General features: G+C 41.1%; 1 protein-coding gene across 3 annotated transcripts in view; it reads right to left on the bottom strand.

Annotated features, from left to right (window-relative positions):
* The window catches only part of CCNH (cyclin H), a 28,777-nt gene extending 18,719 nt beyond the window's left edge, over nucleotides 1–10,058 (bottom strand). For all 3 annotated transcript variants that reach the window (XR_010069153.1, XR_010069154.1, XM_063320885.1), the window contains exons 1-8: nucleotides 9,920–10,058; nucleotides 9,630–9,752; nucleotides 7,968–8,041; nucleotides 7,485–7,695; nucleotides 7,014–7,177; nucleotides 4,738–4,808; nucleotides 2,769–2,880; nucleotides 2,122–2,182 (exon numbers count right to left, since the gene is read on the bottom strand). Coding sequence is in view for 1 of the 3 variants with exons in the window: in XM_063320885.1 (XP_063176955.1) it covers nucleotides 2,122–2,182; nucleotides 2,769–2,880; nucleotides 4,738–4,808; nucleotides 7,014–7,177; nucleotides 7,485–7,695; nucleotides 7,968–8,041; nucleotides 9,630–9,752; nucleotides 9,920–10,036 (933 nt within the window). In the remaining 2 variants the exon portion in view is untranslated. The remainder of the gene's footprint in view (nucleotides 1–2,121; nucleotides 2,183–2,768; nucleotides 2,881–4,737; nucleotides 4,809–7,013; nucleotides 7,178–7,484; nucleotides 7,696–7,967; nucleotides 8,042–9,629; nucleotides 9,753–9,919) is intronic.
* Nucleotides 10,059–24,207: the final 14,149 nt, after the last annotated feature.

The raw sequence follows: 24,207 nt of genomic DNA, 5'->3' as shown, positions 1-24,207 counted from the left end.
TGACTCTAGTAGGTACATACCCCTATGCACCTGCTGCCACAGGAACTGCCACTACACATGCCAGCTGAAGAGAATTTAAGTAGCCCATAACTTTTCACATCTCTCCACCGTGTCTGCTATGGGTAATAGACTCAAATAGCAAGTTTAAACTGATTTTAAACATAGTGCTTGTCCACATTACTTGAGAGATGAGCATTTCTGCCAGGACAGTTGACCATGCTTGTCTGGCGCGCTCCACTCATCCACTCTGCTCCTGACAGCCAGGCAGCAGCTGCCAGTCCTGGCTGACTTACAAGGCTAGCTCAACGGGAAATAAGAATTCATGCAAAGCATGCACACAAGTCACTTGATAAAATGCACATTTGTTAAGTTTCCCTTCAGACTAACCTTAAAGTCATGGAGGCCCAGCCATTTCAGCCACCCCTTTTTGAGGTTTAGTTCATGCTTATTCATTATGGACAACAATGTAGACACTTCCGTAAGAGCTCCTATTGCAACCTTTTACTAACGTCTTGTGCTTTTTACGGCTGTGCTCAACCAGTACCCTGTGTGTTTGTTTCTTCTATCAATCATTTCACATTTATGAGCTCTCCATACCAGTTACAGCCTTGCTATTGCGTTTAACTTCAGCTGCAAACTATTAAATCAAGGAAAAAAATGCCTTACAAGTAGATTAGAACCAACTCAGCACTTCTACATTACAGCCTTATTACTTAAAGCTATAAATATTGTTAGTATCAGCTAGCTACAGGATTAGTGAGGTCTCAAGGTCTGAGCACTATGCACATACATACTATAAGCTTTTTTCCAAAAAATGAAGCGCACTTTTTCCTTTATGTCCTGGACAGCTCAGATCTACTCTTGTACGTGATAATTACTCAGAAGTGAGACTACAGAAGTACAAACTCTTGGCAGTTCATATACATCAGTATCTAAAAAGCCTTAAGTTTCAAAAGCTGTTAAAACTCTGCAAGAGCTTATTGTGAAATGCTGTAGGCTATGTGAATTCATCCAATCAGTTTATTCCTTTGGAAAAAGAATCGTGAATGTAAATTAATAACAAACCCCCAACATCAGAACTTTCTTAAACTATAGCAGCATAACTAAAATAAGACCATCTTCAAGTTAAAGTGGGGTTGAGAAGAGTTGAGTCTCCAGAGCCTAGGTGGATCTGTTCTCTTAAGTCATTTTATGAGAAAGTAAAAAGTTATGAAAGTGCTAGTTTTACACAGTTGCCAGTTTCAATATGCTTTTTAAGACTGGCATTTGGAGTCAACACTGATCAAGTTTCTACAGCACTGAATAGTTAACATAAAAATATGCTTGAGGTGCCACATTTTGCTAGAACATGCTTTCAACGCTGATTTTATTATAATCTAGTTCAAAACATTTTTTAGATTCTAGTTTGACATCATAGCATCAACCTACTATGGTAATTTATAAGAGCAAGACCACCTGAATTACAAAAAACCCACACATCCTGCATTTTATGTTAAAGATTTTGACAGACAACCCTCTTCAGCTGCTCGCACACTTTTCTAAGTGCCACACCTATGGTGTCTCAGACTATTAGGTTATACAATGTCTTCAGTATCAAGAGGAGTCCAGTCAAAAAGGGTTCTTCACAAAGCTGTTCTCCACCAGAATGTATTCTCTACAACTTTCAGTCAGTGTTACAAATGAAAGCTCTGAAAAGTATTCAGATTAAGTCTGAAGGATTACCTTAATTCTCTTTTGATTGGTTGAGTCCCCCTCCTCAGTCTATCTATCCGCCTTATTTATACTTGGTCTTACAACCTCAGGTAACAGCTACACATCTCTCATTTATGCATGCCTCGCTAGCAATTTGGCTGACGTAGAAATTTAATCCAGCAGTTGACTTCTCCTTTGTGCAAGAAGACAAAGAAAGTAAATGAAAACAACTCTGGCTCATGTTTTGTTTGTTTTGTTGTTTTGGGGTTTTTTTTGTTTTTTTTTTTTTTTTAAAGTAGAAGAAGATTCTGTCTGGGCAACATATAAAAGAACATTAACATACGCAGAAGTTTGTCTCAGTAGCTATGTCACTTTTGTCTCAGCAGTTATGAGTGGAAAAGCAACTACTTGTACAGTGCATTTACTGACCTCATCCATTTTAGACTTCTTTGCAACATATTCATCATCTTCATAGCCTTTCCTCTTCTTCCTAACACCCAACCAGGAAAAGAGTGAAATGTTTAGGTATTTTTATAACTCAGAGTCTCCTTATTTGGCGACAAGATTAGATTATGGACATATTTGTCACATAAACTACCAAAGCCTCAACTAGCAGCTTGCTGGCAGTTCGCAGTGGGTACTAAAGGAAAAACTAAAGGGAAAATGGCAGAAAAGAAAAACCAGGAAGTCCTTTGCCATCCACACGTTTTAAGAAAACATTACTCCTTTAATCATGTGATTTTAAAGCCCTTAATTCTCATAGCATATGACATCAAGCAGCCTTAGAAGCCACACAGGATTCCAGTTCTGTGTTACCAAATAATCAGTATTACAGCTTGCAGTGCAAATCAGCACAAAAGAACATATTTGTGTATTACTGAAAGCACTACTTTGTGTCTCGGTTCTCAGCTTCCAGCAGACGCTCACATAGTAAGTGAGCATGTGAACTGACATCCTTGGGTGTACATTTAGATCTTTTCATTTTCAATCACTTGCACAGATCAGAGAAACTTAATGTTTCTATGTAATAAAAAAAGGCAGAAGTTTGACATGTCAAAGAGTAAGTATCTACTTACGGGTTCACATTAAGCGAAAGTTCCGAGCCGTGACACTTCTCTAATTTCTGTTTTAGTGCAGCAACCTCTTCAGGCCTCGGCAGTTCGTATTTCTTTATGAGATTTTTCATGCCTACAGTGGCAACAACACAGCTCTAAGCAAATTGAATCATTTCTGATCTACCTTGCGAATTACACAAGCTTACCAATCAGTAGTACAGCTACTGTTATTGCTTATCCCTCACACTTAAACTTGAGCCAACAGTTTACCCTCCCTTCCCTCATTCTAACAGGACAACAGTATACAATTTCAACATTTGTACTAGGGAAAAAAACACCTACACAAAAATAAAAAAAACATCAGAATGGTACACAGAGAAAAAACAGAATGTAAGAAGTTTTCCAGTCCACACCTCTGTAAGGTTTTGAAAGCATCATATCTAGTTTTTAAACAGACTCAAAAGGGCACTACAAGGCAACATACTGCAAACAGTTGAGACAGAAAGCTTAACAAGTAAAATCCTTGTATTTTCAAAGCAGGTATTAGACATTCCAACTCCCAAACTCCCCAAATTGCTTGCTTACAAAAATTCCCATTCCACATAGCACTCAAATTTTAGAGGACCAAAGATCACATGTGTTAAAACTCAACTATCATCTTACATCCAAGGATTAATTCTAAATAATGTCAAGGTACAGCAGAAACTGAGCACAAAGAACTACACTGAAGGTAAATTACAAGGTAATTACAATACTGTAGAGTTCACATTACTCTTCTAACAAGCTGAAAAATACACGGGGATTTTTTGCTTACAGCATTGTAGCTCAGTCTTAAAAAAAGAAAAGATTGTTTTCAGTCTCTGTTAAGACTGCAAATTGAATTTACCCTGCAAGAAACAAGATTTTTTCCTCTGCCACCAGTTCTCTGTAAAACTAGTCATTTATAGATGCTTCGAAATTTCCTTCCAGCCATCATATGTTTACAGAAGAGCTACCTTTGGGCTAAAGCTACCTTCCAGAATAATGCAAGTGAAGAATAAGTGATCCCAGCTTTCCCTTTGCATCTCAGCAATGGAAACCTGCAGACACTGGATTTGTTAGCAGGAAGAGAAAAGGAAGAGCGTCTTTAAATTTAAATGGAATTTATAAAACTTATTGTAGACGCTGGTGACTTTTATGGTGTATTCACTACTACAGTCAGCTTAGTCAAAGGACTGAATTTTTAATGCTACCATTCTCCCATTTCAAATGTGTGCATTAGTTTAAAGCATTAAATAACTGATTACTTACTGGAAATTTTGTATCCCAGCCTTTTCATGTAATTAAAAAAAAGATAATAATCAGTGTACTACATTCCCCATTTATTTTAGCTAAACCATGCTAGCATTCTTGATATTATATATATGTGTGTTTGTTTATATATATATTAAAATGTATATATATTTTCTCACACTAGCAAACCTGAACAACTTTTAAAGCATCTGTATAGCTGCAAAACAGAACTGAAGGATAAATCCTGGCCTATCACCTAACACGAATCATTTAGCTTAGAAAAGGTACCCTCTGGTGGTAGAAATACTTACATGCAGGTTTTTGCCTGAAGCTAATTTTTAAGTCACAGTGACTGAAAAGAGGCGTTTCATCCTGACTTACAAAAACCATCATCTAGTTCCCAAAACAGATTTCTCACTTTTGAGTCAATCAGTAGCACTTAATTGAATGCAACACTATTGTTCTGAGAAGCATCAGGCTCTTTGCCTCTTACTTTAATCTCTTTGTATCATAGGCAAATCTCAGTGTTTTCTCCCCCTGAGTTCACATGCTAGGTAGTTCGTTCTACTGCCCATGTTTTACTTACCTTATGCCAGCCCTGAGGTGAAGAAAACCACTTGAAGCACACCTTTCTGCTTAAAGCTTTTGTTGCTTGGAAAAAAATGGCTTTCTTCCTTTAAAGATAGTATTTATCGTATTTTTTCCAATGTTTACTTACATTTCATGCCATCTAGTAGCTTTGCTAAGGATATTCTGTCTTCTTTCAGCATAAGACTTTCTGATAAATAACTGCAAAGAGACACGGAAGAGTAAGTTCTTAAAATGAAGTGTCATAATTATTTGTGACAGCTACCATTAGTTGACAAAACATGTATTACTTATTATTTATATCTGCTAGAGCTTTATGATTAGACTTAGTAAGGACGCTTTGGTTACATAAGTGCTATAAAGAGATAAAAATCTAAATCTGTCACTTGGAACATCCTTCTGTAAAAAAATGACAGAAGTATTCTCTGGCCATCTGAAGAACTGAAGTTCCAATGTTGTAGAATTAAACATTTGTAAGTGAGCCTCACTGAGTTAAGTCAACTTAAGTTTAAAGTTCTGTGAAGTGTCATCACACTAGTGCACAGCATGACTGCTGGAAAAGCAAATACTACAGAAGAGTAGCCTTCCAACAGACCAACAGTCAGCAAAGCTTGCAAGATGGGACTGCTTCTTTTGGCAGCTGGAAGCAAATCCTAAATGCTGTCGAGTCTCTTAGTCCCTCCCTCTTCCCTCAGAGAGTCCAACTTGCTTTTAGTAAGAACATTAACACACACATGCACGACCTGCACAGAATTCCAACGCATATAAGCAACAATCCTCACCAAGATCCAAAACAACCAAGTAGTTTTATCCCTTCCCGGGAATTGCACTCATGGATGAATTACAAAAAAACCGAAGACTCTAAAGTACATCAGTCTGTTCTAGCTTCAAACTCACTTCATAGACATACACAGCTTTATCAGTTGCAGCTCCCAGACTGAGGCACCAGCCACCACGAAGGTGGTAACTGCTAAGCTAAGAGCTGCTCTGTTAGCACCACCAGTGCTCAAGTTTAAGAGTATTATTTAACCTTGTGCTGATACCAGATCTGAAGATTAATTTGGAGCCACCTATTTGCCAGAGCAGTGGCACTTGTTTATTCCCGAAGCTTGAACTTTTTCAAGACTGACCTATACACTGACATCATGGGAGCAACAGGTTTTCACACCTTCCGTGTTCCATCCCACCTACTCACAGGTCCATGAGACCCAAGCTGCAGCATTAGTTTCTCTCGTGTCCGGCTGCTCAAACTTACGTTAAAACAGTAAGTGACAAGGTTGTAGCAACTGTATGGTGCCAACATGGTGACAAATAGCTAAGTTCTTCGTCAATACACAAAGATACGTTCATGTAGCTTGATTCACACGCTATCTACAAATTATTCTAGCTCTTTTTGTAAGCATGCTTTTCTGAATTTTGGCACAAGTAGTATACAATATATATTCAGGAACGAGATCAACAAGTTTCAAGTTATAGTAAGCATCTGAGCATTTTTACGCTACTCCGAGAGGGCGTGAACCCTGTAGAGGATACTAGCACACTGTCTCATTCTTTTAGGACAGGAGAGATCTGAGATACATTATGGGCAGGTGGAAGGAAAGCTTCTTTAAAGAGAACTGTTCGCATTTACCAGTAGCCCTTGTGCCTGTAGGCATTACACTCTAAATGCAAAATGCTCACATGGACTGTCATGCAATTCAAACACTCCAGATCCAGCTACTTACAACTACTTCAGTTGTTTTTCTGAAGAAAAAAGCATGTTTTGTCCTTAAATAAAACCAAACCAAACAAACCATGCCTTTCAGCAATGATATCGAAGTGTTTGATAATGCCTTTGCAAACACCAGTAGCTAGACCACGGAAAGGAAAGGAACTGATTTAAAAGAGCACCTTATTATTAGTCCATCAAAATTGAACAGTTTTACCAGCCAAATACATCACTTTGCTTCAGCATGCCTAGTAGCTGTCAGTTCACCGTAATTTCATTTGAGTCTGTAACCTCAGATACCTTAAAAATCTTACTTTTTCTATAATTGATTCTTTAGGTGTTTCATACTCTCAGCTTCTACTGCATTTCAACTTTCTTCGCTCTAATCTCAAGATAAGTCTGAAAATCCTATGCTATTCTAATTAGGGAAAAGTCATTGGTTTGAAATATTATTTTTTTTTCCTTCTTCCGAGGGAATATGAAAAACAGACCCAAACTACGTGCCTTTATCACCTACTTTTTGAACATGGAGAAAATTTTTTAAAAATGCCACTTCAGTTTTGAAACATAAAGAACATACCAGAGTATTAACAATCTGTAAATTCACGCTTCTACTAGTTAAGAATGTCTGAACAAAACAACTCTATACCAGAAGCAAATGAACTGTTTAAATCATACCCATAACAAAAAAAGACTACCTTTCCATATTAATTCCTGCTCTTGAACCACTAGATAATATAGCAGTGAGAGCTATCTGTGAGGGAGAAAAGAGCAGATACGCATCTGTCAGAGCCACTCGATTGAGGAAGTCATCAGCTGTTTTCCTTAAAACTTCAGGGTTGTCCAGCACTGGATAACGAGTCTAAAAAGTAAGAATTGAGGAAAGTAAGTAGCTGTTCCTCATGTTCTGCTTCATAAGGTCAGAACACACAATTCAACAATATTTTGTAAAACTAAAAAGTAGCAGGCCATCTTCTTATTCCAAAAATAATCTAAAGTACCTAAAGACCACAAGTAAACCGCCTTCCTTTCAGATATTTGCCTATCACTTTAGAACCTAGGTCTTTTAAGATCACAGGCACAAAAGAAAATCAAGTTTTCTAACACAAACCACAACAGATTTGTATTACATTAGAATACGGAGTACACAGCGTATAAAACAATACTACCTTCAAATCAATTAGAAATCCCTCAAATGGCCTGTATGGATTGTGGACAATAAGGTGGAAGTTCAGTTGCTGAATAAGCAGTAGTTCATATTCCAGTATTTGTTCAAGAGCCTTCTCCTGTCCAAGAGGGCTTTCTCGAAGGTTACCAACAAACTGTGCACTGGACACATTAAATTCATCTACTTTACAAGCCAAAAATGCACATGTGAGCCTTGAGGAGGAAAAAAAAAAAAAAAAAAAGCAATTGACATTCGCAGCATCAACCTTATTATCAAGAGTTCTGTTCAGAAAATTTATATCTTCAAAACACCATGTTCTGAACACAGCAAACTTTTCCAGATGCAAACCGGAAGTAACCATACTTTGTCTTTACTAATATTTCTCAGGTGTCCTTTCTCATTTTTTTCAAGTCTTTACAGATATGAAAATTATACTTCCAACGCTCTGCTTGACAGAATAACTCAAGATGCATTGATAACTCACATTATTATCCGAGGATGATACTCCATCACTGAGTTATTGAGGTAAAAACGTTTGAAATACACGCAAGCTGTTCCCTAAATAAAAAAAAAAGGTAGGAGAAAGTAAGTATAGAAACAAAAAGGCATTAAGAAAAATAATTAAAAAAATAACATCACAAAACAGAACAGGAAAGTTTGAATATATACTGTAGACATACAGGATACACTAAGGCACTAAGATGCACACAATACCATATCATTAAATATTTCAAAGTCTAACACATTTATGCCTGCAAAAGCCCTACAAAGTGGCAGTTTAGTTATCTTTTCATCCATTTTTATACATATATTTAGGAAGATAATGCTCAAGAAGTGGTCAAAAATATCTTCCAGAGAAAAACCTGATACTGAAATTAAATTTAAAAATCAAAGACTGAAAAAATTACCCTGAAAGTTGTGAGTAGTCCCAGCCAAAATATCTGACTTTTTAAATCAATCAATTTCCCCAATATGTTCAACATTTATGCCTCTCTGTGTGCCTAGAAGTACTGCAGTCTGTCAATGCCACATTTCCAAGTTGATCTGAACGTCATTGGCATGAAAGCAGGTGTTTTCCAAAAACACTACTCAGTGAGTCTGACCCAGCACAGACACTCTACAGGGGCCATTTTTGAAACAGAAGGTCTGGCTCCACAGAGCATACAAAGGCAGCCTACTGCTATGTTTCAAACACGTCTTTAGACAAAGCAGTCTTCATCTCTGTTACTCACCACACCTGCCAGAAAAAGGCAGGACTGACAGGGGACAATATACACTGAGCAACAAAAGAAGCACAAATTCATTCCCTGCTTCAGCTGTTAAGTCCCCACTGCCTCTCTTCTGAAACACACTCTTAAGTCAGTTCAAAGATTTATTTTTTTCCTTTGTAGGCTAGTTTACTGCCAGTACAGGTGCTTGAAAGAGCTTGCTTTGTGGTCAGACAAGCACCAATGCTTGAGAAACAAATGGACCAGACAGCCCAATTTTGGGACTGCCTTCAGTAGCCACAGCGAGATCATTTTATTGTATCATCAAGCCATACATCTTTAGGTTTGTTTCTACTTTTTCCTTAAGGGAGAGGAAAGAAAAAGGCTAAAAGTCATCCATGCAGGTGTAACAGCCGCAAGAAATGGATGAAGTTGAGAAGTAACTCTGGTTTTGAAATAGCTGCACTGCCCAGAAAACACAAAGAGAAAAAAAGGTGGCAGACCACAGCACTGGAAAACAAAAAACTTGAAAGATATCCGTGGTCTCAAGGACAAGACAAGTAAGCAGCAAGCGAGGGAACAAGAGGCATGGAGGGGACAAAGCCTACAGCTCCGTTAGTTCTCAAACCGTAAGTGCATCACATTGTCTAGGCTGGAAGGGACCTTTAAGATCATCGAGTCCAACCATCAACCTAAAACTGCCAATTTACCACTAAAACAAGCTGAGCACCACATCTACCCATCTTTTAAATACCTCCAGGGATGGCAACTCCATCACTACCCTGGACAGCACATTCCAATGCTTGATAACTCTTTTTGGTGAAGAAATTCTTCCTACCATCCAATCTAAACCTCCCTTGGTGTAACTTGAGGCCGTTTCCTCCTGTCCTATCGCCTGTTACTTGCCAAAGCCACAGCGAGCGGGCACGGCTCCTTACCACCACGGATCTCGGCATGGCAGGCTTGAAGACAGCGCAGAAGTCCACCAACCGCTTTTCGTAGTACTTGCATATCGCTAGCTCCTCGTGGGGCTCCAGAAGGATAGGGTCGTTCTGCTGGACCTTCAAAGGAGCAAAGCGAGCCTGACGGAAGCGCCGGGCTCCCCCGTTCCCCCGCAGCTCTCCCCGTCAGAGGCGCAGGGACCGCCGGCCGGGAGGAGGCCGCAACGCTCCCCGTCCCCCTCCCCATCGCCCCCTCCCTCACAGCTCCCCCCTCCCCGGCCCCGCACCTTCCCGCTGGACACCGCTTTGAAGCGGAACTTGCGGTTAGCCTCGGCCCGGCAGCGGGCCAGGTCCTCCTCGCTGCTGAAAGTCCAGTGCCGCTTCTGCGTGCTGCTGTGGTACATGATGGCAGCGGCTGACCGACCTCCGCGCTTTACGGCAGCGCGCTTTACGGCGGGCGCGGAGGGTGCCGGGAGTTGTAGTTCGGCGGGAAGCGGGCGATGGGCTGCCTGAGGGCGCGGAGGGGAGGACAGCCGCGATACCGGCCGGGGGCTGCGGGAGTCGGAGGGGCTGGAGACAGCTCTGGTGGCGGGGGTGAAGGTAGCGAGCCCCGCGGGAAGGGGCGGGAAAGGCCCCGGCCGCCATTGGGTGCAGGGAACGGCTGGAATAGGCGGGAGTGATATGCTTCTCCTCAGAGCTGGGATGCTGCTCTTCATGCAAAAACACCGCCATTAATCTGTCGTTGGGCCTTTTAATGTAATGAAAAACTAGCTTGTACGAGTAAGGGAGCTGGGATCCATCCCAGAGGGAGCACATGGTGGAAAGCCTTTCGGTGTAGGAAAGCCTGTCAATGAGGGATGCTTTTTTTCTTGTGAAGATGGTGTAGCAAGAGGACTTGCAGCCCAGCATGAAAGCTCTGCGTGGCATGGAGAGACAGAATCCGCGGCACCATAGTGCCAGCAAGGGCAAAGCGTCTGCTCCTCGTACGGGGAGTGCCCTTCACGATCGTCTGGGAGCGCAGCGGCCCCGTGGCCTGTCGTGGATGGGGCAGAGAGCTGGGCTGACAGTGGTCCTTCTCACAGCGTGTTACAGTAATGCACGGCCATAAAATGCGGCTTCACAGTTTTTCAAGCTTCTTGAAAATTCCATGAAGCGTGCGGACCTCAAAAAAGAAGTTCACTGTACAGTTTCCATCCATGGCGCTATGAAACCATTGTAAGAAAGGCAGGTATTGTTTTTGCAGTGGAGAAAAGCCGTTTCCATCAGAGGTGACATGATAAGGGAATGACTACGACAGAGAGGCTCCAGCAAAGGCTTGTAGAACATCTCTTATCACACAGACAGAACTGATTCATACTGGATTAGTGACTAGAAGGCTAGTCAAACATTTAACCAGGGCTAATGCCATTGAGCAATTTTACCAAAAGGAAAGAAAGAAACTAGTCAGATAATCCCTTTAGGTGTAGCATAAGGAGAAGTAAACAGAGGCAAGATATCAGGGAAGGATTTTAGGCGCTCTGGACAGACTGTGAACCCTGGAGTACCTAACCAATGGGAAACGGGAGGGAAAATTCGGCTGGGGATTAGGAAATAAAAAGGTGTGTTTCAAGAACCAAAAGTGTGCCTACTTGCTAGGTCACCCGTTCTTGCAAGACTGCTCAAATAAAATGTGCTTCGTATCGTTCACTGCCTGAGCCGTTGTTATTGGATAAGGAGCGTTTCTCAAACCATGTAATTTATCAACATCAAATAGTAATACTGTTTGGAAAAAAAAACAAAACGGCAGGAAATCCTTTATGTTATACCAAATGAAATCAATCTTGGGGACTTTTCAAATGAATATCTGAGAAGAAATAGTCCTGTAGCAGTTCTTCTAGTCTGTATCCCTATCTCATGTCAGGGTTGATTTCATTACTGTTAATCTTAGGCTGTCAGTTGATGTATGGTTTCCATGAATATCTCTATAAAGGTGATTTAACAACTTGTCGCGGTAGCTTGTCCCATCACTTCACCAATCATATGGTTCTTTCCAGTATTTTGAATATTTTCCTTGTTGCTGCTTTCATTGTTGCTAATTATTGAGCTGTTTTCATAGAGGCACGCCAGTGGCTTTGACATTTAGATACAGACACTCGAGTTTCTGTTCAGTCTAATTTTCTAGACAGTTCCTACCCAGTTGTCGGAACTTTCTTTATTCTGGTCTTACCTTGCAAACTTTTTACCATTCTTATTTCTTACAATATTTTTCACTATTGTTTAAACAAGAAAGTTAAAAAATGAGTTACCAAGTGACTGTGGTTCTGGCCTCACATTCTGCTCCTGCTACAGTGTGGGTTGACCCCAGCTTGTTAGGGTCCACGTAACCACTTGCTACCCTCTCGTCTGGGATGGAGAGAAAATAGAAGAAGGGCTCGTGGATTATGATCCATGAGTAATGGCACATTAATAGCGAAGGCAAAAGCTGCACGTGTGAGCAAAGCAAAAAAAAAAATAATTTAAAATAGAATCATAGAATGTGTTGGGTTGGAAGGGACCTTTAAAGGCCATCTAGTCCAACCCCCCTGCAGTCAGCAGGGACATCTTCAACTAGATCAGGTTGCTCAGAGCCTCATCCAGCCTGGCCTTGAATGTCTCCAGGGATGGGGCCTCCACCCCCTCTCTGGGCAACCTGGGCCAGTGTCTCACCACCCTCAGTGTAAACAACTTCTTCCTAATGTCTAATCTGAACCTGCCCTGCTCTAGTTTAAAACCATTGCCCCTCGTCCTATCGCTACATGCCCTTGCAAACAGCCCCTCCCCCGCTTTCCTGTAGCCCCCTTCAGGTACTGGAAGGGGCTCTGACGTCTCCCTGGATCCTTCTCTTCTCCAGGCTGAACAACCCCAGCTCTCTCAGCCTGTCAGAGCAGCCTCTGCACAGGAGTCTGTGGGAGTGCCCCGTGCACTGGCGAGTGTTCTGACAGAGGTAACAATCCAGCCTCCTCTTCGGGCGAAGATATGTGACTTTTTATTACACAAAATAAAAGGCACCATGGTACGGGAGGGAGGAGGAACCTCTCCACAGATGGAGAGTGTCTGTTCTGCAGGAGAATCCATCAGGGGTCTGTCTGATGCTGTGTGAACTCGGGGTTCCCAGCGTCTGAAGGGACATTAAGATTGAATCACTGCCATTGCCACTAATTATGCAAAAAGACCCAAACCCATTGATCATGTGTTCCTCTCCCTACTTCACCTACTTCACCAGGAATAAATCTTAAAGTGTGACAACTCTTTCAGAAAGTCAGAGTTATTACCAGTGATGTATTTTCTATATTAGAACTGAGAACGCACAATTAATTAACCTTTCTTTTTTTTTTTTTTTTTGCCTTTATCTTTTTGCACACATATTCCTGTTTACAGCAGTAAGAAACAAATATCATTTGCAAGAAGCTGGTCAGCATTTTTGTTTATCATTTAGTCCTCTTAGCTTCACAGACAATGAGGGTGTGTTCAGCCAAGCACGGTGTCAACACGCTGTAAGCCACTACGCAGCACATAGCTCCGAGCTTTCTTTGCTTAAAGTTGGGAAAGACATACCATAAAATTCAGCGGGTACAGCTGTGGATTTATCTTCGGCGCATGCAGATGTCAAGAAACGCTGGTGTGTTATCAACACTGCTTTAGTCACAAATCCAAAAGACAGCACTATACGGGCTGCTGTGAAGAAAGTTAACTCCATCCCAGCCAGACCCAGGGCGTATGGGTAGGGTGATTTAGAGCTGAGATTAGAAGTTAAAAATTCAAGTCTTACCTGAAAAGTTCCTCAAGGAATAATATGAACCTTGGCAAAGAGCATGTGATAGACTTTTGCGGAATAGCAACACTCTCTCTTTCAGTTTTATCCATGTACACCTACAGGTTCCTACTGCTCCCTTTGGTTTCTTGCTCCCTCAAAATAATCGTTACACAGAAGACCCAATTAAGTTTGGAAGCAGGATGTCATAGCCTCCGTGCTTTAGCAAGTGAGTTTTAGATATTACTGCACTTGTATTTGAAGTATATAAGATAAATATGTTAGGCACATGTGGGTGTGTGCAGGGTTGGTAGTTAAAATGCTTTCTTTTAGTCTGAAATGTCAAAGGTCCTTTTCCTAAACTACACAGGAAATAATTTTATTCTCTACGTAGTCTGACTCTATCATTTCTTTGCCTTAATTGCAGCAATTGAATGTCTGTAGTTTGAAATCAGAACAAATCTGGTTTTTAAGAATTGCTGATACCAAAAATACCAAAACAGGTACAGGTTTTTTGTTGTGTATCTAATCATAACAGTTCCAGAGCAAATTAGAGAAACCTAGTGAGATAGCAGAGCAAACCTTGTGAAATAATAAAAGTTATCCAGTTGGCTAGACATTTGAAAATGTGCGTAGCAATTTCTCCGAAAAATTACCTGAAAGCATAAATAATGTCCACCACCTAAGTATTATAAACAGAGCATAATTTGTTTCTCCCATATCTGTTTGTCGAAAGTTAGGAGTTTCCTTGAGGACAACTCTGATGAGCAGTGTGTGACGGGAGGTAAAAGGTCTGAAGCTTGCCTGTGGTTTGATGACAGGGTGGGCTCGTCAATGCGGGTACAATTTGCTGAGCAAATGTGTGTATTTGCTATATATAGTATATAGGGTAGACCTATCACAGCGCTTTTATCTTTGATGGACAGGTTTCCCCAAGGCTTCCAGTGCTCGGTTGTATGGCAAGGAGGAGCACTGACTTCTGCAGGAAGAAGTTTTGGAAGGCAAGAAATGGTAATCCTCCAGTCAAAATGAGACAGATCGGCATCCCTGGGACAGCATCTCTTCGTTTCTCTTTCTCTGGCCTCTTCCAGGTTTGCAGTGCTCTGCATCCTTGGACTCTTCTTTTGCTTCTGGTTCCTGGGAGCTCTCCCCCTTCAAAGCAGCCATCGGTTGAGCTCAGTCACATTTCCACATCTGAGGCCTTCATGTGACTCCCCACTCCACCCATTCCCCAGGGAGGTTCACACTCACCAGCCAAGTCTGACAGGATTTTCTGTCTGTGATGTCCTTTTTGCCTGAAGGGAGATAGTTTGGAATGGGCCTGTGACACGGGACTCTCATAAAAATAGCTGTTAAATTTCCAGGATCCCGAAAATATTCTGCCTTTGCTATATACCAGGAATAAGTGAGCAGCCCAGTATTTAAATTCAGAATAAAGCTTCCATTGCCTTCAGTGTCAGCCAGCTGGGTTCTTACTCTATGTATAACGCATGGTATCAGGTAGAGCGTGAGGATTTTGCAGACCGCAACTGTGCATTTTTCCATTCCTCGTTGCAGTTGGCTCACATGTAGCTGTGCTGTTGTTGGTGCTGTTGTTACCATAGATATGGCCTGGACAGGACGCGACAGAGCTATATTCTTGGGACCACAGGGAAGTTTTTTGTACAAAGGAAGTGTCATCAAGGGGTCCAGCCTTGCCCAACTAAGTCCAAGGTGTCCTTCAGACTTGTGCCCCTCCTAGCCCGAGAAAACCTAAGTGCTGCAATAATGGCCATGGCTGCTCTAAATGTTCTTTGTGTTGGGTGATACAGAGAACCAGGATCTCTTGGAACAGGTAAAGGTGGCTGAGCAGGACTGAGCAGCACTGCACACACAGTACCTAAGAAGAGAAAGGTACCTAAAGCCCAGTGGCTTGCCCTGTAGAGATTACTGATAAAAAGAAACATTCATAAAACCTTTCAACTTTGTTGTTGGTAATGTCCTTTTAAAAAAATACACGTGTGAGTCTTCTAAAAAGTTTGATTAGCTGTGGCCACGGGGAAAACTCCATATTCATTTTTTACAAAATGCCTGAACACGTGAATGAGTTTTTAAAACCACGATAAGTTGTTAAGACCATGCCATCCTCATTAGGATGAGTTTTTAAAAGCTGTTCTAAAGGCAATCCCTTGTTACAATGATGTGTGAAAAGGACACAGTGTGTATTGGGTTTGCGTGGCAAGGTTTTGATAGCTGTGGGGCAACACGAGTGGCTTCTGTGAGAAGCTGACAGAAGCTTCACCCATGTCCAACACAGCTCATGCCAGACAGCTCCAAGATGGACCCATTACTGGCCAAGGCCAAGCCCATCAGCGATGGTGGTGGTGTCTCTGGGATAACATCATTAAGATAGGGGGAAAAAACCTGCTAGGGAGCAACCAGAGAGAAGAGTGAGAATATGTGAGAGGAACAGCTCTGCAGACACCAAGGTCAGTGAAGCAGGAGGGAGAGGAGGTGCTCCAGGCGCTGGAGCAGAGGTTCTCCTGCAGCCCATGGACGTCCATGGTGGAGCAGATATCCACCTGCAGCCCGTGGAGGACCCCACATTATTTTTTCTCTCCCCTGTCCAGCTGAGGAGGGGAGCAACAGACTGGCTTTGGTGGGCACTGGGCATCCAGCTAGGGTCAGCCCACCACACAGGGATATCCAGAAGCCGTGGAGAGGGGATGCTGCTGTTCTCTCTAAAGTAATTCCTATCCTGTTTTCTCCACAAGTCCTCCCCTGACTGAGCCTTCAATACAGCCATATCTGATATATTGTGGGGACCCTGAAGTAAGGTCAGGCAAAGTGTCTGTCCATTGGACAGAATTAATTTAGCCCTGACCAGTGGGTGTGTATCATATTGAAGCCACCCCCAAAACTGTAGGGAATATGTCCCATTCATATAGAGAGCCTAATTGGTAGAGCAAGTTGTTCTTCATCTCAGTTGAGGTCCAGAAGCTGTCATCATTTTCATTTAAAAAAAAAAAAAAGGCATGTTGCTGAATCAAAGACTAGAAATGGCAGGAATTTTGTGTAGAGCTATTTACAGTGGCACGGCAGTCCCCGTGGCACTAGTGTAAACTGCTGCAGTACTCATGCGAAGTGGTACAAGGAAAATGATGATGACAGAGTAGTCGCACGGCTGAGGATCTTTTTATTCGCACAATAATATGTTGCTCTTTTCTGTGACGGAAAACAAACCATATCATTCATAAGATTCCATCGTTTTTCAATCTGCTGATAGGTATATTATTTTTTGATAAATTAAATATAAAACCCTATTGAATTTATTCCTCTTCTATATTACTTTTAAAGTAATAAATACACCTTCTACTGATGAGAGAGTGTCACCAAATCCAACAGGAAAGATTTGGAGATCAGTTTATGCTTGGAGAAGCTCCTCTGAAACCATTATTCCTTGAGTGCTTTTGGATGTTATCTTCAAGGTTCATCTTTCTGAAATACTTTTCAGCTTGTTATGTACTGTGTTTCAATTAAACCAGATGTAATTTGTTGACCGTACAGGAAATTACAAGCACACAGCAAATACAGGTCTCCAAGTTACCCCTCTTGAAGTTCTTTTTCTTTTAAGAAAAAAAAGACATTGCTGTTCTGGGGTATGTCCAGGGATATATTTCAGATTATTTTTCCTCCAGTCACACAGTGAATTCAATAATTAAAGCAGAGAAACTGCTTTAACCAACTGATTTTCTTTCTCTTGCATCTTCCTGATTTAAATCTGTAAATTCAAGATGGTGAGAAAAATGTGACCAAGGCTGCATCTAGAGTGCTGTGTCCAGTTCTGGGCTCCCCGGTTCAAGAAGGACAGGGAACTGCTGGAGAGGGGACAGCAAAGGGCTACCAAGATGATTAGGGGGCTGTAACACCTCTCTTAGGAAGAAAGGCTGAGGGATTTGGGTTCTTCAGTCTGGAACAAAGACGGCTGAGGGGGGACCTTATCAACACTTATAAATACTGAAAGGGGGGGTGTCAGGAGGATGGGGCCAGGCTCTTTTCAGTGGTGCCCGGGGACAGGACAAGAGGTAACGGGCACAAACTTGAGCATAGGAAGTTCCACCTAAACCTGAGGAGGAACTTCTTTCCTGTGAGGGTGGCAGAGCGCTGGCACAGGCTGCCCAGAGAGGTGGTGGAGTCTCCGTCTCTGGAGACATTCCAAACCCGCCTGGAGGCGTTTCTGTGCCACCTGCTCTGGGTGACCCTGCTCTGGCAGGGGGGTTGGACTAGATGATCTCCAGAGGTCCCTTCCAACCCTATGATTCTGTGATTCTGTGACTTTGTGACCTTTCTGTTAGCGTTACAAACCAGCCAAGCCAGCGTAGTTTAGTTACTTAGGTATTTTCTAAGTGACTATAATGTAGAAGGATTAGATAGCTAAAGAGAGGCAAACGGAGAGGCAGGAACCCTAACCAGTCCATCCTAATTTTTTTTATATGCTGCTCAGCCATTGCACATATGTAAAACAGTAATGGAAAGCAGAACGGGACCAGTGCATGTTATCAGGGGTGACTATAAAATTATGCCACAAAAATACTTAGTCTCTGAGCGCCAGCAACATCTTCTCTGTCATTTACTGCTCACAACGTCCCATTATTTTATTAGCTGAAGTACTGTGCCGTTCGTATGTGCTGCATACTGAAAGCACCCAGTGACAAAATATCTAAATGTAGCCTGGCAAGCATCTTCCTGTACTGATGTAGAGGTTAGAGAAATAAGATATCTGTAATGCAGATCCTGTGAAATATATTTATCGGGACTACCTAAAATCTCTAATTAACTTCTACCACCTATGTGTATGCATCCATGCAGCAATTCTACAGTGTTACAGTATATTCATTTTCCTCCTCATATAACAAAGCTGTAAGGGTTTTTTTGGCATTTTTTGAAATAAAGAAAGAATAGACATATCTAATTATAAAAATCTGTAAAAATATTTACAGATTATGCAACACCTCTTATCTGATGATTTCAGAATGCTTCTCAAAAAATTATTTATGGTTCCATCGCCGCCCTGAGCCATATCCTGGGAGTTTTATGGTTGCCATTCATAAAGCTCATTCATAAACTTCTCTGTCTTAAACTTGGTAGGTTGTTTGGACCCAGTGTTCCAAGCAGAAGGTTGTCACAGAGTATATTGTCCTAGAAGTCATTAACGTACTTTTCAGTCTCCTTGTATTCATGGCTACGTTAAGCACATCGGGTTTGTGGCAGCGCACTTCATTGGCTTAAGCAGATCTTCTCCCTCACCCTTAGCCCACAGTTTGTCAGGCTCAACATTTTTAGTGTCCCGTAAGACAGACTTTCTGTTTCTCAGGTCATGCAAACATACTTTCTCTGCACTGACCCCAGTTCAAATTTCCTTTGACCGGAAATGTATGTCCTGGTAAACATCTTATCATTGCTCTGGGTAATGGAATTAACTTCCCTGTCTGTGCTGAAGAAGTTTTCCTGCTATGTATTTAGATTTTCTTTGTTTGTTTGGGTTTTTGTTGTTGCTGTTTTATCTTTTTGGGGTTTTTTTGGTTGTTTGGTTGTTTTTTTTTGTCATGGCTTCATTATATCACAGTCATCCTATCATCAGCAGAGACCTCAGCTTTTGGTTTTGGACTTTACTTTTGCCTCTCATCATTTTCAATGTGGACTCAATATTCCTAGCACAAATTCGGGTTAACAGCTAGACACATGGCGTTGTATTTCAGCCTATTTAATGTAATCGTTTCTCTGTTATTCTCTCCCCAAGGTCACCTGGTTATTGCTAGGTGATATTCTGACCCTCTTCAGCCTCAACGATGCAACGTCACCCAGCTTAGGTGCTTGGTTAAGAAGCTTCATCACGTTCTCCAAGAGAACATATAAGGTGTAATCCCACTCTGGACCATCTTTTTAAAAATCCTCTCTGATTCTCTTCATTGTCTGTGAAGAGATGTTAAATCATGGTGATTCTTATGCACAATGACGTGAATATTCCTCTTTACACTCTAAAACTGTGTCCTTAGCAAGTGTGCTTGACATGCTCTGATTTTTTTTCGTGACAAGGTCACTGATGGAAATATCAGAACAGATTAGTCCTGAGGAAGTCCACTAATAAATTCCTTTCTGACACCCTTTTGTTACTAATCTATTGTTCATTAACTATCTTGGCATTAATCCTCATCCTTTCAGTTTTAAGCTCCCATTTGGTATCATATCAGATGCTTTACTGAGAAAGAGATGCTTCACTGGGATCCCTGCTGAAATGAGATCCAATCCAATTCCTTTGTCTGGGTAATGGATTGTTAAATTCACCATAATATATATTGGGTAATCTTATGTTGCAGTTTGGCCTATATCCCACTTAATTTCCTGAGGATATAATAAATGCACATGTGTTTTCATAAGTATTTGTGCTAGCCTTTCTGTCCTCTTGTCAAAAAGTCTCAGATTTCTGTCTTTGTCTCAATAGATAAATTAAAAAAAAAACCCTTGCAACTGAACTTTAAGTTTTATTAGTTCTTTTGGGAAAGAGATGGATGCTTATTTTAGCATGTGAGGATATTTATGTCTACCCTACACATAATAGCTGCTTTCCTGTCTTTTACTCATGCTAGATCTCATCATTTTCAGTCTTACTGAAAACTCAAGACTCGTTAAGATTTGGGGCCAATTATTCTTTATGCTTCTGCTGCCCAGGAAAGTGACACACTGTAGTCCTCGGGTGCAGGTCTGTCCTCATCCCTGGCAATGCAGGAAACGCTGGATAGTCAAGGAAGTAAGTCACATTTTCTCATTTAATGCAGACCCCAATTTCAAGAATAATTGTAGCAAAACCTTCTACTGTTCAATGTATTTCTCTTTGCCTATTGTTGACAAATGAATATTTGAAAGACTGATTGTTATAACCTGTGTGCAGATTTCACAAATAAAAGAGGATTTCACAAATAAAAGGGTGTTTTCCCCTTGAAAGCCTAGGAGACAGTTTTACTCTGCAGAAGTTAATACCAGTACATAATATAAAACTCTCTGCAACCTTGAACTTCCACAGGTATTTTTTCCCTTTTCATTTTATTGAATGTCCTACAACTACTCTCTATTGTACAGACTACAACTCAGCAGGCAGAAAAAATGAAAAGCAACGTCTAGTGGTTTCTGCCTTTGAAGAGAGAGAAAGGTGATGGTACTGTGTATAGGTAGGTGGCTCTCATCACTCCTGTCTTAGGAACCTCCTTCTGCGAGTTGTGATCTCTGGAAAACTTCATTCGAGGTATAGCAATGTTGGCGACACAAGGGCAGTTAAGAAAAGAAGAATAAAGTAGAATGCTTTAAAATAATTTTGTTTGACATTAAGGTTTCCTACCTAAATTTTTATCCCACTTACTTTTCTTCCCAGGTGTTTCTTCGGGAGAGAAGATTTCTGTGTCTCTAAGGACACATAACTGTAACCTGTTGAGAGCACATGGAAGCCAAATGGGGTTTCATCACTGTCACACTCTGTCTTATGAAAATTAGTTTTCGTAAGGACTTAGAAGGGAATCAGTGCCTGTTGCTGTGCAGATACGTTTGCTGCTGCTGCACACAGATTGGTGAAGCCAAGGTTTAGTGTTGTGTTCTGGAGCTGTGACAGTGATTGAGTAGCCGAGGCTGTTTAATAGTTCCCATTATATCCCTGAGTTCACCTGCCCAGCTGGTTGGGCACAGGAGAGCGGGGAAGGGAAGATCCGAAAGTACTGGCAGGAAGGGAAACGATTTTCTAGCTGAAATTTACTGCTGATTACTTCAACATTTTTTCATTGTTTGCTGTGATTTTTGTCAATTGGATGCAAAAGCTGTGGTTGAGATACTACATTTCAGAGAAGATGGGAAGTAGGTGACGTATAATGGCAAAAATCTACAGGATACTATTCACAGAGAACTTCTCTTTCTTCAAAACAGGATCTTTAGAAAGAAATGGAAATCAGTAGGGGTTCTGTTGGGATCATACTTTCCTTTTAAGATGAGATTTTGAAAGAGGGAAAGATATTATCTTTTTACTATGGATTTTTTTTTATGTGGGTCTTCTGTATGGGGGGTGGTGGGCTTACTTTCCTTGCCTTTGCATGAGTATACTGATTCTGGCAAGAAGAATTCTTTTGATTTCATTTTCTTTCTCTATATTCAGCACCTATTTGACTTTCTCTTTTCCAAGCTCTTTCTTCATTTCACCTGTTTGCCCTGGGAACATGGATTTCCTCTTCAAGTACTTAGCATATGATAGCGTGTAGGACCACTTAGGAATATGATATTTCTTATCCATTTTTTTAAATACTTAAAAATTAATAAAATTGCTTTAGAAATATATTAATCTGTCAGATTTGCCTAGTTTTCTATTGTGTACTGCTATATATACTGTATTCTGCCTGATTTACACATTTAGTGAAAGCCCTGCAGAAATAATATATAGTCTGTAGAAAGAGTAGTCCTTAAAAAGACCACTAACTCACAACGTCTTGTCCACACTGTTGCCTGAAAGGATGACCTGAAGCTTTTGGGAAGCTTAGATTTAAACTAATATTTTATATCTTTCTCCAATCTAGGAGGAGATCCTCATGTCTCCCCTTCCTCTAGATTAATTCTGAATTTCTGGTTTCCATCAGGATTGCTTTATGACACTCTTATTATATGTGGTCTTAAAATGGGCATAACTCATTCTTTTGGTTTTGCATGAGCATTGATTTATAGTCTCAACGTGTGTCTTCACCAGAGAAACGAGAAAACTAGAAGTCCAGTTTTCTCGTAACGCAGGGTTTGCCGCTGCCACCGCACCAGCACTCACTCTGACACCATGGCAGCGTCATGCTTTGCTGTTGTAAGTCAAAATCAGATGCACTATTTTTGGGCAGCTGGAGGAACGAAAATTATTTGGCAGCTGTCTTAATTACAAACGCAGAAGGAAAACAGAAGAAAATGTAGAGAGCCAGGACTGAAGTCATATAACTGTGGGGTGGGGTTTTCTTCTGCTTTTAATCAAGTCATATCATCTTGCAAAACCTAGTGATTTGTTTCGTTTCAAATGGGAAGATACCTGTGATTTGATGTATGGGTTATCGGTGAATTGGCATATGAGTGAGTTTGTCCTTCCCTGGAATTTCATCAATTGTGCTCTCCTTTTACTGTCTTGGAAAAGCACTTTAGACTGATTGAATTATACTTGGTGGTGGACTTGGCAGCGTTAGGTTTACGATTGGACTTGATGATCTCAGAGGTCTTTTCCGACCTAAATGATTCTGTGATTCCATGGCCTTAGCAGTATTCTGTCCATCATCTGCCCTTGCTGCAAAGCTTTTAGTGCATCCACAGAACAGTGAGATGAGATTTTCTCGAAGAGGGAATTGGCTTTCCAAAATGGAAAACTTGCAGAAATCTGAGCTGTTAGAGACCTGAGGAGATTCCAGCCGCTGTGTGTTATTGAAAATCAGCAGAAACAGGTTAGGAGGCAGTTACATTACAAAGTATGATGGAGCAGATTCACAGATATTCAGAAAAATTCTCTTCACTTTTTCTCATTTGGTTAAAATTCTACTGTCTTCCACTTTTTTACGGTCTTTTCAAAAGAAAAACGTGAAAGAGCTAGTTTGTTTCCTACATATAGGTATCTGTCACACGAAGGATTTTGAAAAGCTGCGTTTTGCAATGGTTCTGTTATGGAATTTGTAGTTTACTGGTCCTGTGAGTAAAGCATAACTTAGTGGAAATTAAGTTCTGTGTAACAGAACTATTAAGCCTGATACAAATCTACTTCAAATCAAATAAAAGCTGTGATTTCTGCGGTCATACTATCATTCTGTATTTTTAAGTGATTGAGATAACTGCTGATATAAATGTTCTGGTAATTAATTATGCTACAAACGCCTTATTTTGATACAATGAATTCAGTTTAGCCATTCCTGACACCCTTTCAGGAGCATTTCTACGACACCACGTACTGCAGTAATTAATCTCAGACTCCCCAAACTATACGTATTTCCTGACAGATTTGCTGTACAGCACTGGATTTTATCCCTGCCCTCCCATGAAGAGGAGATCTCAGAAGAACCTCTGGCCCGTCCAGAGACAAGAAGGATGAAACAGCTGGGTTGGGTCCCTGGACCAGCTGCTGCATTGGTCTCCAGCCTCATTTGTGGTGGCATTGGGTGTCCAATGTGTCCACACAGGACTAGTAGATGGGACACAGCACCTATGGGAGAGTTTCAGTGTTCCGAAACAGCAAATGGAACACAGCCAGAATAAACTGCAGCATCTTAAATGGCACTGGACTCCAACATGCAGCAGATTTCAACCAAATCCCCTCTTTCTTGTCAATTTTTTTGCAGTTGCATAATTTGACATGCACTGGCTTCCTTTCACCCTCACCAGTCCGTGCTGGTGCCGTCATTTGGAGTGGTTGGAGTCTGGAGTATTGACATTGTTAATCAGTGTCACATCTTTATTAAGATGCTGTTTGAAAACAAACAAACAAAACACCCTCCAAAATCCTTAAAACAAGAAAAGGGAAGAGCTTATTTCCCTTTGGACAGAAGTGACATTTTCTGCTTATGGCATTAGAGGCTGCTTTTATTGTAGCTACTGTTCTTTATCCCCAAATTAAAACAGGCTTAGGTGAAGTGAAAGCACAGGGTTACTTTTTACATGTTGAAAGTCAGGACTGCAGTGTTATTGGTCATCCCTCCTCAATGTAGAGTTATGTGCATGTTAATCAATTAGTAATATTCAGGAGGTACCGTAAGGAATAATATTCTTTGATAGAGAGCTGTG

This window comes from Chroicocephalus ridibundus, chromosome Z, assembly GCF_963924245.1.
Source record: "Chroicocephalus ridibundus chromosome Z, bChrRid1.1, whole genome shotgun sequence".
NCBI lineage: Eukaryota > Metazoa > Chordata > Aves > Charadriiformes > Laridae > Chroicocephalus > Chroicocephalus ridibundus.
This window is presented reverse-complemented; position numbering and strand designations above follow the sequence as displayed.